This window comes from Diadema setosum, unplaced genomic scaffold (genome assembly GCF_964275005.1).
Source record: "Diadema setosum unplaced genomic scaffold, eeDiaSeto1 scaffold_50, whole genome shotgun sequence".
Taxonomy (NCBI): domain Eukaryota; kingdom Metazoa; phylum Echinodermata; class Echinoidea; order Diadematoida; family Diadematidae; genus Diadema; species Diadema setosum.
Genome location: NW_027307676.1, coordinates 124,201 through 141,724, shown reverse-complemented (window position 1 = coordinate 141,724; position 17,524 = coordinate 124,201). Strand labels below are relative to the sequence as shown.

Below are 17,524 nucleotides of genomic sequence, written 5' to 3'. Positions count from 1 at the left end.
TTGGTCCTGTGGTAGCTTGCATACAGGTAAAGTACTCACTGCTTCCAATACAGTGGACTCTCGTTATAGCGAAGTTCTCGGAACCGGCAGTTTTATTTCGTTACATCGAAATTTCGTTATAACCAAACATTAAAATAAACAATAGAAATACAATCATGTAAATAGAGCCGATAATGTTGCAGCCTGAATTTTTATTTCGTTGTAACCGGAATTTCGCTATAACCGTGTTTGTTATAACGGGAGTGCACTTTAGTGGTCACATGAAACAAACTTAAGTTCTAATCAATTCTAAGTTTGCACAGGACCTCTCTGGTTAGCCAAGGAATAGAGTAGAGTGGTGTATTGTAATGATTCCCCCCCCCCCCCCCAAAAAAAAAGGTACAGTGCATATGATACACCTATATCCAACTTCTATATCAAATTAATCGGACTGTGGCACATGAATAAAGTATTCAATGGCTTTGGTTATTCCTTAGCTAGCTTACCTACATGAGAGCAATGTCGTGGCAATTTCAGTGAACATGGGATGAGAGAAAACACAGAAAAATAGGGTGAAGAACGTAAGAAGGGAGATAAAAGTAAGGTGAAACATGTCAAGGACATCCTTGCCACATGATTTCAATCATAAAAAATCAAGGTGGTAAATGAGCGAGACAGAAATAGGCGTTTTGTACAAAAGAAAAAATGAGGTTCAATGTGAACACACATTTAGTGAAAAAATATTTACATTGTGAAGCTGCATGTAAAGAAACTGATGGTTTAGTAGGCACAAACTCTCCTCTGCGTAATAATAGTGTGGAGAAAATCTTCCTTTATAGGGGTAAAACCAAACTACATATGCTTAAACACAACACCAGCAATCCCAAAAAATTTTCCACAGCTGGCAGCACAAAACATACTGTACAAATATGAAACTGATGATATTGCATACAACAATAAATCTGATAATTTTTGAGAGGCAAGTAACAATGAGCCTCGTCTCAAGATTTCAAAAGACAGTCAAAATAAATGTGTAATATGAGTGTTTTCTCTATTTGGTATGAAAGTACTGACCACCATAATCCTCTGCTAAAATCACCAGTACCCTCTGCTAAAAATCACCAGTACCTGAAAAAAAAAATTAATTAAAATCAAATCAAAACTTTCAGATAATATATGATAATATACCATGATATGCCACAATCTACCAACAATATATAATTGCAGATCCAAAATCTTTAGGCTTGTAGATGATATCATGGTAGATCCTCATACTGAATTTGAACAAAATCTGTTAACAAATGTGACCTCGAGAGTGCACACAAATTATGCACAAAAATATGGCATTTTACTCTTTAAAAGATGGAACACTGGGGGCAGCATCACCCAAAGTTATACATGTGGAGTTATTACCAATATGAACCTCCATACAAAATTTCAAAGAAATCCATCAAGGTTTGTGGCTGCTAGAGTGCACACAAGAATGTGACGCGGCGGCGGCGGCGGAGACGTTGGCGGCGTAACGCTGCTGAATCCACAGTATCCTCCGGCATACATGCCAGGGGATACAATCACATTGTAGATGAGGTAGGCATTTCATAGAACTTGCATTGTGAAATTGTAGTTATCTTCAATGGATTTTCATCCAACCACACTGTTGAAATATACCTCCTAAGCCAATTGTAGTAATAAAACAATAGTATTTAATACACAGGAGACTGTAAAGAAGAAAAAATACAGTGAATGTATTAAAATGAATAGGAGCTACAGCAGTCGCAACATGAATTTTGTTTTTATAGCGCAAACAAGGTATGTAGAATACTGCTAAACTACACAATGCACTTGGCAATCCACTCCTCACAAATATCTAGATTTATTAAGGGAACACTGTATCATGATTATAGGCCCTGTGGTGTGGGCATCCTATTCTTACCGAGGAAATTGAAACCGCAGTCTGGGTAATAACTACTTTACTACATGACAGATGCATTTGTGTAGATGGATGATGGGTGGGTAATGGTAGGACTTCACTCGTGATGCTAATAACACCTCCACTTTGAAAAAAAGAGTGCATAGCTCTCTTCACTTCACTGACACATGATATTTGGTACCCTAATGTGAAAGGTAAGGGTAAAAAGTCTCAACTTGAGACGCACTAAAGTTGCGTTATGTCATCAGCTTCATCCAGATGACAGTGAAGAGACTCCCGTAAACCCACAGCTTCCAGTATGCCTGTCGCTGCGAAGACAACATCACGAACGGTACCATGCTGAGCATCGAGACGGCAAACGCCGGAAAAGTGGTTCCCAGACCGAGTCTTGATCTGCGACCTTTGCCCTCAAGGTGACCCCTCTTGTCTGGGTCTTCGGAGTAGAAGTCGGCCAGCATTCTGCAGAAAATAAAAATATACTTATACCAACTGAAGGCTCTACATTTTCGGTGGGGGCCCAGGGCCCCTACAACTGGATCTCCAGCCACCAATTTCCAACAAAGGTTAATATATTATATTCTAAATAGGTTGTTATGTTTCTTTAGTTTAGGGACAATACATTTCTTCTTCAAGCCACCAAAATTGTACATCTGTTAAGACTTTAGTGGCAAGAATAAGCCAACAGCACAATAGTACCAGCAAGCATTCTTTAAAGAAAGATATTTTCACAACATAAAATTTTTACAAATTGGAATCAACGGCCACTGGTGTTCAACGCATACAGCGTAGACAAGAACTTTTGCATGCACTTTGATGTCACGAATCTTGGCTCTCGCAAAATTGGCTCTCGCAAAATTCGCAAAATTAAAATGGACACGAACATTTCTCGTTTTACAGTATGCTAATTTGAATGCAGCACATGCTCATTTTAATTTCAGGTCATACAATAAAGAATGAAGGCATGTGTTGGCAAATCCTGTCTACAGATGGAGATAGACCGGCATACACTTCCAGTGCTGTCAGCCATTCATCTACACTCCACAAGAGAGCATTATGGTACAACTGTCTACATGCCAAGTATGATAGGGGCCACAAAAGCTTTTAGTGTGGGGAGGGGTAGGGGTCAAAGATAGCGCTCCCAGTTGGGGGATAGGTTGAATATGGCCTCCCCCCCCCCCCCTTCTTCCTGTACATTTACCAATGCAACCTAAGTTAGTGCAACAGCCAATAAAACATGCTGAATTATTGTCACTGTGACTTGCTGAAGGTGCCTAGGCATCTCATAATCTCAGATCTGTGAAAGCGTACCTGTCTTTCTCCGCAAAGACCCCATGCAACCATCTCTGGAAGTCAACAATATCCGACGGGATGCTGTCCACCGCGATCCGACGCATGTGGATGTGTATCCGGGGACATTTGCCCATTAGGAAATCTGGAAATAAGCAGAGCCAGGAACTTTGGTTCATGTCATCACTCATCTGTAGCATAACATTATATTTCTTCTACTTCCCCTCCTATTCACAATGTGCTTTAAAAAAGTTTTACTAGATAGATGGCGCAATACAATGTGCATGTATAAATGTGCTGTATTATTGTATAATTACCATTACATACCCACCTATACATTTCAATGGGACAACTGGATTTCATCACTTAATGAGAACACCAAACCATTTGATTTACATGTACGTAATTTGCGCTCATTTGATTAAAGGACTACAATTTAAGTTTCTTTCTAAAAACAGTTGAGAAAATAATTTTCTATCTACAAATAGTTGAGAAAATAGTGTAACATTGACATCTTTACTGGCAGTGGCGTTCAAATTTCAATACACAGATGTAGCAATCCAGTAATGCACTGAGATTTCTTTCTTCTCAGTTCCTCCTGCACTACAATGCATGTCATATTAATAGTCTCTTTTGTCACTCGTGAAATTAGCTGCAAATGAACTGGGAGAAATGCACTGTTCCTTCTCTCTAGAAATGAATCATTTATGATCTTGCTGGGAAAATTTGTCATAGTCACACCTGATCGTTTTCTTCGTAGGGTGCATTTTATGCTCAATTTGCAAAGGCAGAATCAATGTTTTGACACACTGATTCAAAATGCCGTTCACAGGGGAACTGTTAAAGGGAAGATAAACCCCAAGAACAATGTGGATTGAGTGAAAGCAGCAACATTAGTAGAACACATCAGTGAAAGTTTGAAGAAAATCGGACAATCGATGCAAAAGTTATGAATTTTTAAAGTTTTGGTGTTGGAACCGCTGGATGAGGAGACTACTAGAAGTTATGACGTATGAGTGGACTACAATATCAAGAAAATATAAAGAAAATACTACAAAAATCCATTTTTCATGAAAATTACAAATTCCATCAACTTGATATTGACATATGTTAAGGGTAGCAATTATTCCCCCTGCTTTCTGAAAGCGGTTGGTCCACTGCTCTTTCATAATTCTAGAAAAGTGAATTTTTGTTGAATATCCTTTATATTTTCTTTGTATTGTTGTCCACTCATACGTCATATCCTCTAGTAGTCTCCTCATCCAGCGGTTCCAACACCAAAACTTTAAAAATTCATAACTTTTGCATCGATTGTCCGATTTTTCTCAAACTTTCACTGATGTGTTCTACTAATGTAGCTGCTTTCACTCAATCCGCATTGCTCTTTGGGTTTACCTTCCCTTTAATGCTACATTATTTCAAGCTCATGAAGGAGCTGATTCCGCAAACACACACTGCATATGGTAATATTACAACTGCACTTTAAACCCCTAATGTACCCAACAGTTCAACATACATGTCCAGGGCCCTGTTTTATGAAGAGTTAAAATTGATTATAAAGTTGGTTTTGATGGTAAGTCTATGGCAGCCTGTGTGTTAAGGAAATTTAAAATCGATTTCATCTTTTGATATTCAGGGCCCAAACCTCCCAACCTTTCTGACTGAAAAAAAAAAAGGATGATTTGCCTCAAAAGTCGGAGAGAAAGAACAGGAGTGTGCAGTAAAGTTATCCAGAAAAATAGGAAACTCCTGTTGAAACAAGAGCTGGGAATGGTCAAAATTCAGATTCTTTCCTCCAAATTCAGTATGGTTGGGAGGTCTGCAGATGTCTACAGTAATTTACATGAACCGGAAAGGCATTAAAATGACATCATGTACCTGTTAAACATCTTTATATGTGTTTTGCATTTATGTTTCCCCTGTAGATGTGATTAGAGCAAAATGCTGATCGTAAATACACAAACATTTGCATTTGGAATCAGTTTTTTTGAAATGCTGTTTATATCAAGGTAAGTCAGGATGCAATAGTGTTTTGTTCTACTCATGTCTCAAAACAGTGATTCTGGCCTTCAAAGTCAAGCATGAACGCATCCTCATTCCCTGTAAGCTTGAATTTTGAGACAAAGTAATAGTAGGAGTGCTTGTACAAACGTACAATGGCTTGGCAAGGTACCGATGCATGCAGGAGAACACAAAGGCTAAAAAAAATCCACACACAACGAAATAAAACAAACATGGGACTAGACAAGAGGAAAACAAAAAAAATAGAGCATTATAGTGTGGAGCCAACACTACACTGTACTGAACACAAGATACTTGAGTGTCTGGGTACCTGGCATAGAGGGCGCTTCTCGTCGTTTGACCTGCCCCTCGCCCTGCTCCCCTGTATTGGAGTACGCTATTGTGACGTCATAGAGGGTGTCTACGTAGCCCCGGAACCCCTCCACGCAGAGGTGAGTGGCTCGCACCCTGGGGGAGAGTACATGATGCAGGACAGGGAGATCTGTCAAGGGAAAAAATAATTTGGGGTAAATTGATCATAGCCCTGAACATATTGCCCATGAGATCCCAGCCATTCCTGTACAAATCTCCTGGAGAAAGACATAGCAAACAAAGACCTCTTAAAATACAGAAACTCAACCATATTTGACTTTTGTATTCATCTTGCTCAACCCTCAAATCCATATTGCATAAAAAATTATTATGAAATGAAATCTTTACTACACATATCATATTTACAATGTATAGGTTTATCATATTCATATTTTTTTTCCAGTTCAATTTAGATTATCACTATTCTAACAATATTATGTTAAAAATAAGCAAATATTCTGAGGGAAAATCATCTATGTGATGGCTTAACCCCTTACATGCTTTGAGTGCCCATCAACACAAAAACCCTCAACATTGCACACCCTGTCCAAAATGTACCTGGTAAAGAAACAGTTAATGAATCTCAAAACTGATATGATCATCACCTTGTCCGTATGCAAAGCCCTGGCTGGCTTTGATCACCTCTGCCTTGTCCGGTCTGAATCGTGTGCCTTCTGGAAACACCACCATCCACACCTGCAATGGATTCAATGTGCTGCTATTACAACAATTACATTCAGTCTGCCGTCCCACAACAAAAGGAAGCAACTCTTTGGAATGTGTTTCTTAGTAAATGAAGAAAACGTCATTGTTTTATGAGGAAATCTGTAGAGTTATTTCCTTTTGATCTACATTGTATATTTCAAAAATTGGGAGTCATGTGACCTCAATTTCTTCACCATCATACAGAGCATACAAAAAATACCCCAAATGAAGAAAAATATTGATTTTGATAATTCAGAGTTGCTTCCTTTGATCATGGGATAGCATGGCAGTATTGTTATATTGAGCTCACCGATATTTTCTAGTTTGCAGGCACAAACCCTTGTTGGTCGTAAAGGAGTCTGCGCCAAGACTACTACATGCACCACTTCGGCACTGTCCCATAGGCCCTGTGTTGTAGCTTTGAGGCTGCAGTGCCTGGGTGGTGCATGTAGTAGTCTTGGCGCAGACTACTTTACAACCAACAAGGGTTTGTGCCTGCAAACTAGATATTTTCCTTGAGATCACACAAAGAATTAAAACTAAATATAAACTAACACAGAACAATCAAACAAATGCGAGAGCATGCTAACTGTGCTGCAGAAAGAGAAAACTTTATCCTCTAGCATTTTACAAGGGTTTTCCAGGGTGGAAAAAGGGCCAAAAAAAAGGGCCCCCCCCCCCCCCACAAAAAAAAGGGCAGCAAAAGGTCAATGCACTGATAAAGTTTACATTTGAATTTACAACTCTGTTTCCAGGAAGAGGTTTCCAGTAGTATCCAGCGTGTTTTGCAATAATCTGTCTAGCTTTTCCTTTGGAACAAACACATTCGTGTTCACACTTTTGACGTTCATTGTCCACACAGTATCTGATGGACTGCTACAAAAAGGAAATGATTTCAGCTCAGTCTCCATCCTGTAGAATTCAAATCCTTATCCTATCCTCATCCTATCCCCCCCCCCCCCAACAATGGTATGATAATGATGACTACCAATTTTCAAATCAACAGTAATGCAGAATTCATGTTCAAATAAGTACTTGGTGTTACAAAAATCATTTCCCACTTTTGATCCTTAAAAGTTTGAAAACTATACATTAGATAACACTGTCATTGATATAATGAGTAATAGCTGAATAGTGTACAATTTTTTTGGAGGTGATTTGAATATGAGAGCATGAATCAGTCTCATTACATACAAGTGTAAATGATTAATTTTAAAGTTAAGTTCCAGATTTTGGTCAAATTTGGACCCTCTGTACAAGATTGCACTATACACAGTGAACCAGTGACGCGTGTGTGAGCGTGTGCTTACAATGACCCTGAACAATAGACATGAATACCATGAATACCACCTTTTTCAGAGCTCTGTTTTCAGAGCTCTGCTCGACTAGGCTTCTGGAGTCTTGCTCCAAGGCACATGAATGCTTTATTCATATTTCATGATGGATTGCCCTAGGCACTGCTAGTCTGAATTCATGGTTCAGGGTAAAATGCATGCACCTGAAATATAAAGTAAAAAAAAAATAAGCACATGTTTCATGATGAATAAAGACTAGCTGATATTGTGGAATTTCTCATGAATATCTAATAGAGCATTCCAATCCTGGTCATTGTTCAGGACCATTGTCGGGGTGTTTGTAATAACCACACACTCCTATAGATACACATCATTTGACCCCTTTGCAAAATCAAAATTTTGTACAGAGGGCTGAAAATAGAGCAAATCTGAAACCTAACTTCAAAATAAATCTTGAATTTGATGAAACTGATTTACATGTATGCTATCATTTTTAAATTACCTCCAACAAAATTGTACACTATTCAGCTATTGCTCATATCAATGTCAGTGTTATCTGATATACAGTTTTTGAACTATTAAGGATCAAAAGAGGAAAATGTTTTTTGTAACACCGAGTAGAAGTAATGGCTGCTGGAAATACCGACATGAGCTCAGCGTAAACTCACTGGGATCTTGTGATCTCTTAGGCTCTTCAGCTGCTTGGACACCTTTGTAAAAGATGGTGGTGTGCCTTTCTTGCCTCTGTTGACAAAAATACTCCCATGCTGTTAAAATACAAGAGTGGAAAGAAATGGAAAGAAATTCAGAGCAGCTTACGAAAAAAATAACAAAAAAAACAAGGCAAGTGCCCAAATGAGTCATCATGCCTACAAATGTACCACACCACATTTGTAAAAATCTAACTTTGATTGTTTAACATTGGCCTCTGAAAGTTTGTTGACTGCTGTCTGTGACCTTTGACCTTGTGGTGATTTTCAACTCCCCAAGAGATATCTACCACCAAAGTTTGGTCACAAACAGTCCTACCAAGCAAATGTTATAAGCCATAATCCACTCTTCGCTCCAAGTTTGATTGACGTATGGAAGTACTCAGTACAAAGTAATGGAAGTTTTTTTAGCATTACGGACAGACAGACGGCGCAGGCGATCCCTTAGTCTCCCCTCACCTCCGGTGGGCTTGATGAAAAAAAAAAAAATCAACCAAATATGATGATGATGATGATGATGATGATGATGATGATGAGATGATGATGAAGATTCACAATACTGTATATTTGTATGACGCCATCTTTCTATTTCAAAAAGCACTGAAAGGCATACCTTCCAAGAGATATTAAGTCATAATTATATTAAGTGAATGTCTGGCAAAAATACGAGTCTTGAGGGAATTATGCTTTGCAAAGTGGTTCGGATGGTCAATCTCGCAGACAAATAATGGAAGGGAGTTCCATAGGTAAGGAGCAATGAGGAAAACGTTCAGTCTCCATATCCCTGAGATGTGTGATGGGCACCAAAAGACTTAAAAAGGCCAGATAATATTGCAATAACATCAAATTGAAAGCAAAAAAAACTTACTATTTTTCTTTTTCTTTTTTGCACACTCGTCTCTTTGCTGATTCCATCTAAAACACACAATTATTTACCAAGCCAAAGACGTATCCGTAGAGTGGCAGAAACTTGAGGCCGCTCTTCAGGATGTAGCGAATTCTGCCGAGGCAGCCCGCCCTCGCAGCCAGCATGTCGGTGACGACCCAGTCAAGCGTGGTCTGATGGTTGGACACGTACACCACATTCTCCTTCTTGGAGAGGCAGTCCTCTGCTTCTCCATACAGAATCACCTTGGCATGGAGGAGAGACACGTTTAGATACTACTACAGGATTACATCAAACTTTGTATCTCATTCCAGCATTTAATTACCCCTTTTTTATTACCAGGTACATATAAAATTACAAGAAAAAGTCTACATTTGCTGTCATTGTCAGCTGATTGTGTTTCCCATCAGCATGCACAAACCTGACTTCTCTGAGATGGCAGTTCTGTGCACTATAGGTCTACACTACTTGTAGAATAAAATACATTAGACATTGAATGATGGAGCACACATCATACAGCTGCACAATCTCACACACTACAGTGCGTGAAATCTAGTTCAAGCATGAAGCGCTGCGCTGCACTTAACGGAAGAAGGAGGAGGCCGGAAGCCTGATATTTTTTGTAACATTACTCTGACGCAGTTTGGTGAGCATCATCTGACAAGAGTTCTACATGGTTCCCCTTCTATTCTCTATCACAGTCAGACACTGAAAATAAACTCAAGGCAAGGTCTACACTCACTTTTCACAATCACACAGATCTGTCGTCATCGATCAACCTCAGTTCCTCACACTCAACAGCTCAGTCACAATTCCTGGATCGTCTAAACACGAAGACAACATTAAAATTTGACAGAACACTCACAAGCGCAAGATTCACCAACAGAAGTGTCAAAAGAAAATACTCAAATATCACACCTCCACACCACTGTAGTGTTCGAAGAAGAACTCAACGAGGCGCTGGTAAGTTGCCCAAACAGTGTCTTCCACGGCCCTGTACCATCGCACGGGGAGCACGTAGCTGAGAGCGTGGCAGCCGAAGTACGCCCGGAGGTACGTGGGCGCACAGCCCATCATCATTGCGGCGGGTACCACATACCGCAGCGAGTTCAGATGAAGGATTACGGTGAACATGTCTGTAGTACTTGGACAAGATAATTTCAATAGCAGTAATTCATTGATCAGCAGAAATGGATCGTAACATCATGGCGACACAGACGCAAATTCGGTCAGATACTATGTTATCGAGAGGTTTGGTGAAAGTCTTTTCTTGAGCTGAGACTGAGAGTGCTGCCTAGTTAAACTCAAGGACTCACGTGTACCGACTGGTAGGTCTTCTCACTGTTTTTTATGATGAAACTACAAAACTATGGTAGCGTCAAACTGGCTGAGCAGGAAGCAAAAAGGACAGGGTTCCACTATATAGGTATGCTATCGTGAAATATCTATATAAACCAAACATTCTACCCATTAACATAACCATAACCATAATCCCGATTCCTCTCATCAAACTAAACCTAAAAGCTTACTATTCTACAGTAATTGTTGGGGAGCATTTGGCTATCTTTTCATCCGTCATAATGAGGCGAATAGCAAATACAGTGTAGATCAAAGGTGTGTTTTTAAGCCCTTTCTTGTAATTAAAGTCATGTCAATCACTGAATGTTAAAGCGAAAAAGAGGGAGAGAGATATATATATATAGAAGAGCTATGCATTGAAAAAAAAACATTTTTCGAAGTTTGCCACCAGGTTTTTTTTTTTTCAAAGAATGTCGAGGATATTAATTTTGTGCACCTCATGAGTAAAAAATAAGACATAGAAATTACGGTGACACACATGTCGATTTCCCCTCAACAATTAAGTGACTATTAAAAGAATTAAAGAAGAAAGCCACCACAAAAGTAAATAAACTTTAAAAGTAAGAGAAAACAGCCTTCCTACAGGACATTAAACAAATCAAAAATATGACATTTTGAAATTTCACTGATTTTCTGAGAACCGTTAATCTTGACCCAGTCCTTATCAATATTGAAATCAGCAAGTTGGCGATAACATGTAGGCCTGCATGAAAATTGTGAGGGTAAAACATCATCAACTCACTCACTTAGATATTCAATAACGGGTTATTGACTAAGTCAAGAAATGTTTTTCATATGAAATTTCAAAATGTCACATCTTCGATCCTTATTTCTTATCCGATTTTGTTATTTTTGTATCATTCTCAGAGGACTTTTTTTTCTCTTTCTTTTGAAGTTTATTTATTTTTGGGGTGGATTTCTTTTTTAGGATATCAATACGATTTTTTAAAACATTTTTTCACACAACGCTGTAACTTTCCCCTGTCACGTCAAAACTAAAATATAGCGGAAATATAGTGATGACTGTTCAATCTTTCACGTCGATCAGTGTTGACGTGGAATTGATTATAATACAACTCTACGCGACGCGCGTCCATGTTAGTAGATATATCTTAATTGATATTTAGGGCCTATGATAGAACTAGGCCTATGATATAGTGGAATTGAGTGAGTGAAAAAGAAAATCCACTGGCCGTTGGCGGTTCTTCAATTTATGCATGAATGGAATTCAGGTGTAAGCTTGTTTGCATATCATCTCTCTCATCCGTGCAGGTTCTACAAGTTTTTTGTGTTTTTTTTTTTCAACATTCATGAACACACTGTGGGATGTACATGCGTTTGAATGTGTTAAAGAGTGAATTAAGCTATACCTCTTTGTAGAAGTAGCCGTTAAATAGACCCATGAAATTTGAATAAAAAGCAGAACAACCGTATAGGCCTATAATAATGGTCGTTTTCGGAGATGGCTGAGAAAACCAATTTTCATCATTAAACCTTGAATCCTTCTTAAAATTACATGCTTTTTCATATTTCATGAGAGGTTTCCCATTATCTCACTTAGGAACGTAAAAAAAAAATATGAATCCCGGCCTCAACCAGACAGCCCCTTAGTGGCCTTTAATTGAAAGTGAAATTGAAATCAAATATTGAAATGTGCATAATGGCCCCAGTAAGAGAACTTTTCTGACTTTGAAAACAGGACGTTTTAACTGTACCATCGCAAACTTGCCATTACCCGGTATACCTACTGCTAACTTCAATAGGGTCATGTGATCAATGTTTACTGCACACTCGAATGTAAGTACTCGCAGCTGCAGTGCGCAAAGATCGAAGTCGGAGAATCACGTTCACACTCAAAGGATAGGAATTCGTCGATTTTTTGACAGATATCAAGTTATTTACCGAGGAAAACCAAGACGTGAATGACGCACGAAGAGCTCGGAACTGATAGTTTCAGCTCCAGAGCTTGGTACCGAGTTTTGAGAGACAAAAGACGACTGTCTCTGAAACTCCTAGGAATTCCGAGGCCTTCCGAGAACGGAAGTGCTCACTCACACCATCACTGCATCAGGGCGTCACGTATTTTCACTACCGTTGTTGAAATCTCAAACTAAAGTCAGACGATGGAGAGTCTCTCCGCTGGCCTTTCCGTCATTGTTTGGGGATGCACGGGAGGAATATTACTGGTAAGTATCCGTGACAAGTGTGGTCTTAACTCTTATGGACAATTTATTGGCTAAATCTTGCTCTTCATTCTTGCTCTTTGGGGGTTAAAAAAGACAGTTATTTCGCCCACTGCACTAACCATGTTTACCAATAAACTTTATACCAGATCCAGCTCTAGATAAGATGCTAAGATAAGATGGGATTGTTCGCCATAATGCAATGGTTGTTTATTAGTTATACGTTGACTCACGCACTCTGAGCTGAGGGTGTAGGCACCCCTAAACCAGAGAAAGTAATAAGGTGTTTTAGTATTTTTTTGTAATTCCATGAAAAGTGGATAGATACCAAGATCTAAATGAGCTAGGGTTCTAGTTTCTAAATTCTAGATCTAAATGAAAAACACGTGCGTTTTAATGGGCGCTCTGCATCGGTTGATTAAAACTTGATTTTTGAAGAAAAAAAAAACAGATTTTCATCATGGATAGTGGACATGTGTGTGTAACAAAAAATCACCGTGCAAAGTTGCGACAATTTATACGTCAGATGTGAGATGAATAGAAATGAATAGGGGGGCCTCATGAGGCGTTCCCCCCGGGCCTCATGAGGCATGGGGGCGGTCCTCATGAGGCGGGGCAGTCCTTGTACGCGGGAGCGGTCCTCATGAGCGGGTTTCCCGGACTGAGATACTACATCGCACTACGAGAGCACGGTACTCCATGTACTCCATGCTGTGCGAAAGAATCAACGCATACACAACACGTTGCGATCAATTAAACCACGGCGATACCGCAAATTCTGGCACAGGTGGCATGCAAAATCTAAATTTTGTGTGAATGCTCAAGTTATCTCAGAAACGGCTGCCATCATGGCTGTAGGTGTGTATGCTGTACAGATTCAGTGCAGGTATACGGACTAGAAACTTCGAAACTTGGAATGAAACGAGTCTATGTGTTGCTATGCAAATTTACTTACCCATTTACTTACCCGTTGAACTGCTTATCTAATACGAGTTGACCCGGGAGGGTCGCGACAATGATTTTGGGGGGTCCGGCAACGTGGCCCACTGTTGTGCTCTTCGGAACATGTGTGGAGGCACTTTGCATAGTTTGAATTTCGCACTTGATATGCACCATTTTTTAATCATGAATTTCAGTAAATTTTTATTTGTATGAGTGGTCTATTCATGGAACCCTGTCGAATCAAGGGCCACTTGCTTTATGAGAATGACATCATCACAGTCAGCTACACTGTATGATCTACTCCTGCCTTCTAACAAGTTACCCTAAGTACTCTCTAGCCTGATCGATGTCTAACGTTCGGATCTAGTCTACATCAACTTTTATCATTTCTCATTTAATTCACTGAATGCTTTCGCTGTATTTGTCTCATCATATTAGATATTGTCTTTTCTTGAAATCATTCCCACAGCTCCTGCTGATAGCAATTTTCTTCTTCATCTATGGTCTCAAGAGTGTGATCCACAGCGAATGCAGTGCTACAACGACAGGTAAAACTAAGTAAAAGTCTTCTTTTTTTTAAAAACTTCTCATCCTGTATTGAAAGTACATTTGTACACTTTCCTACAATATAGATGCCCTAAACTGCAGCCCATGGCCATGGGATTCCCCACTTATCAAAACAAAAACATTGTGAAGGCATGATGAGGCTATTCTGTATTCACTTCACCTAACACTAACAAGTTCTAATAGTAGCACAGCCTTGTCCCTCATGGGCGTGTACACAATATAACTCATCACTTTGTTTAGTCCTGTAGTGGCTGTACTGGTAGCCCAAGTGAAAGTGTTTGTCCTTTTTAGTCTACACACACAGAGGAAGTGTTTATTATTAAAATTGCAAAGAGCCCGTAGGGCGTAGTATACATTGTACATGTACATGCAGGGAAGTCAATGTGCCGTTTATTTTTGTGTTTTGTGCGTGCGCACATCTTTATAGTGATGTTCATTCATTTGTATTCTCCCACTGTTTTTCACTGTGAAAACATGTATTGTATCTTAATGCTTTCTATGACTGGATACATAAACCAACTCAAATATAAGGTACCATAATAACTTTTTTGCCCATTAGAGGATTCAATGATTAGAGAAAGAAGGTACTGCACCCAGGGCTTATTGAAATAAACAGGCCAGTTATATGTGAACATACCTTTCGTGTGTATCAAGCACACAAGAAACCTGTGCTTTTGTTTGCTAATTACTGAATCCTCTCATAGGTTATAAGATAAGATTTGGACTGTAGCTCTGTTACAATTCCTAAATCCTTCAACAAATGTTGAATTGTTTTGCCATTGGTTCCCTTCAAATTTTGTATTATGTCCAGTTGTACAATTGTATACCTACTTCAGCATTTGGTCTTGCCTTGTCTTGTCATGTAAGAGTTGTCTGCAGTACCCAAACACATGCAGGAATTGTAGTCTTCTTGGCATTGGTTCCCTTTTGTCTTACAAATTACTTCAACATTAATTTTATTCTTAAAGTTAGATTTAGAGTTGTCTGCAGTACATACAAACACTGAGCAGCTGTATGTTATCCTGTGAAATGTTGGCTCCCTTTGATTTTTGTATTTTATGTCTGATACTTCAGCCTTCCTGAGTCTGTGTGTCTCCGTGCTGACTGTGGCTCTCATTCCTATTGACATCTTCCTCGTCTCCTCCATGAAGGACGGCAATGGCACGTTTGAGGTGAGTTCTCCTCCTTTCAGTTAGTCTCGAGTCAGGGTCCAGGCAAGTGGTTCTACGACATTTTGCTCCCATGCGACAATTGCTCTCATGAAATATCTGCGCACTTAACCAAACATAGATTCTACCTATTTATAACCCTATTAAACCCTAATCCTAATCCCCATCTTGCAACTTAAACCTAAAACCCCATCACAACCCTAACCCTAAGTCCTTGGAGAAAATAAGTCCGTCCCCGAGCAATTGTCAAAGGAGCAAATGTTGTGCCATTATTATTATTATTGTTATTATTATTATTATTATTGTTATTGTTATTATTGTTGTTATTATTATTATTATTATCATTATTATTATTATCGTTATCATTATTATTATCGTTATTAATATCATATATAAATATTAATATCATAATTATAAATGATTGCTAAGCCTACTGCTACTACTACTACTACTACTATTGTTATTATCATTATTTTTATCATTATAATCTTTCTTTCACTTTTTCAGATAGCAGGACTGTAAAACCCTCATATGAATCAGTGATTTACTGGGAAGAGACATGGGAGTCAGATCAATGAAATATACTTGTCTTGTTACTTAATCTTCAAAATGCAACAAGTGGACAGAGCAGTTTCAGTCATTCAGATGTAAGATATAACATACCGTCAATGAGGAAATGACCAAAAAAAAAAAAAAAAAGAGAACAAAGAACAAATTGTACTGATGTAAATCAGAAGTCATCTATGTACTCCTTAAGGTAAGTATTAAACCAACAACAGTTTTATGACAGCCAAAATGTTAGATTCTACTTTGTGTGACATACTGATCAATATAGATAAGTCAAGCAAAGTTGATAAAACTTGCAGTTTAAATGCAGGCACAATAAACGTATCAGTTCATTACAAGAATGCTACACCTGTGTATATATTGCATACATTTTTGGTGAGACTGAAATAGCATATTGGGACTTGTGAGGCAATTTTGCAAGTGGTTGAATTTGTGATGAAAAGCCAGAGTGATAGAATGAGAAGTATTGTATCTGAATATCCATTTTAGAAAAACACAGAGCTCCAAACCGTACTGTCTTCTAGTCTTGGAGACAAAAATACAGTGTATTTACACTATAGGAGACTGTATTTGTGTAAGTTGTTAAATTAATGAATATTGATTTTACAAACTTCTCAAAAGTAAAACACAGCAAAGCTATAATGTGTATGTAGCTACAGGTACACATGTAGCCCATGTCAATGTTGTTAACAAAGCTTGATACCACCCAAGTATGCATGCCCCTGATTTTTATCATCATGGCTACTACTCTAAACACCAAATAATGAGTGCTTATCTATGACGATGAGCAAATGGGCAATTTGTCAATCTGTTGAAAAAAAAAAAAGACAACTTGATGCAAGAAACATCAAATTGATTTAAATAAAGGTCGTAGTTGAGTTTAACAAATGAGTGTCATCCCTTTCACTTTCATATAAAGTACCTGTACTTTGACCTCTGTCATGCACACTCTCTCTGTTTCTGTTTCACTGCAGGACTGGGCAGCAGACAATGTGACCAGAAACAACATTCAGAAAGATATGCAGTACAGCTACTATGGTAGGAGCTTTTTTAGCTCTACAGTTTACATGTATGTGTGCTGCAGAGTACAATGTATACCCCCTGTATGCAACACTAATCTGGGACTGCAATGCATTCTTATGAGTACTTTTGGAAAACTTTGTTTTTCAAAGCCATGTGAATTAATAGAAACATTTGTAGCTCCAAGAAAATTCCAAACTTTGCTGTGGTATTTTGTTTGTTTTGTTGTTGTTGTTGTTGTTGTTGTTTTTTGTTTTTGTTTTTTGGGGGGAGTGTTTTGTTTTGTTTTGTTTTATGTTTTTACAAGGCTATGATTATTTTTCTTGCAAATGGCCAGTAACAGCGTTGTTGTCCAGATCTGGGAGGCATGACTTTTGAAGACACAACCACAAAAGAAAATTAGAATTTACTCAAAAAAAAAAACAACAACAACAACAACTGAGATTGGAACACCACTATTCAATCAGCACACAACACAAGTTTTCTTCATGAGGAATGGAATCACGAGTGAAGCTTTCATCAAACAGTGTACCGTGGCACTTGGCGATTTAT

At 38.6% G+C, this 17,524-nt stretch overlaps 1 protein-coding gene and 1 pseudogene across 1 annotated transcript; one reads left to right on the top strand and one right to left on the bottom strand.

Annotated features, from left to right (window-relative positions):
• Positions 1–2,145: 2,145 nt before the first annotated feature.
• LOC140245882 (1-acyl-sn-glycerol-3-phosphate acyltransferase epsilon-like) lies at positions 2,146–10,353 on the bottom strand. The gene is made up of 7 exons (XM_072325364.1): positions 10,084–10,353; positions 9,216–9,410; positions 8,238–8,336; positions 6,175–6,265; positions 5,529–5,699; positions 3,218–3,341; positions 2,146–2,368 (listed from the first exon to the last, which is right to left on the bottom strand). The coding sequence occupies exons 1-7, from the start codon at positions 10,297–10,299 to the stop codon at positions 2,146–2,148; spliced, it is 1,119 nt and encodes a 372-aa protein (XP_072181465.1). The 5' UTR covers positions 10,300–10,353.
• A 2,294-nt stretch (positions 10,354–12,647) lies between these two features.
• Positions 12,648–17,524, top strand: part of LOC140245878 (probable lysosomal cobalamin transporter) — an 18,283-nt pseudogene continuing 13,406 nt past the window's right edge.

What these genes read in the sequence shown, in the direction of transcription:
- LOC140245882 (XM_072325364.1), bottom strand. Translation starts at nt 10,299, where the DNA reads ATGTTCACCGTAATCCTTCATCTGAACTCGCTGCGGTATGTGGTACCC. An exon ending in TAAGAGATCACAAGATCCCA is followed by an intron (nt 6,266 to 8,237) that starts GTGAGTTTACGC and finishes AATCCATTGCAG; the next exon opens with GTGTGGATGGTGGTGTTTCC. An exon ending in GGGCTTTGCATACGGACAAG is followed by an intron (nt 5,700 to 6,174) that starts GTGATGATCATA and finishes TTCCCTTGACAG; the next exon opens with ATCTCCCTGTCCTGCATCAT.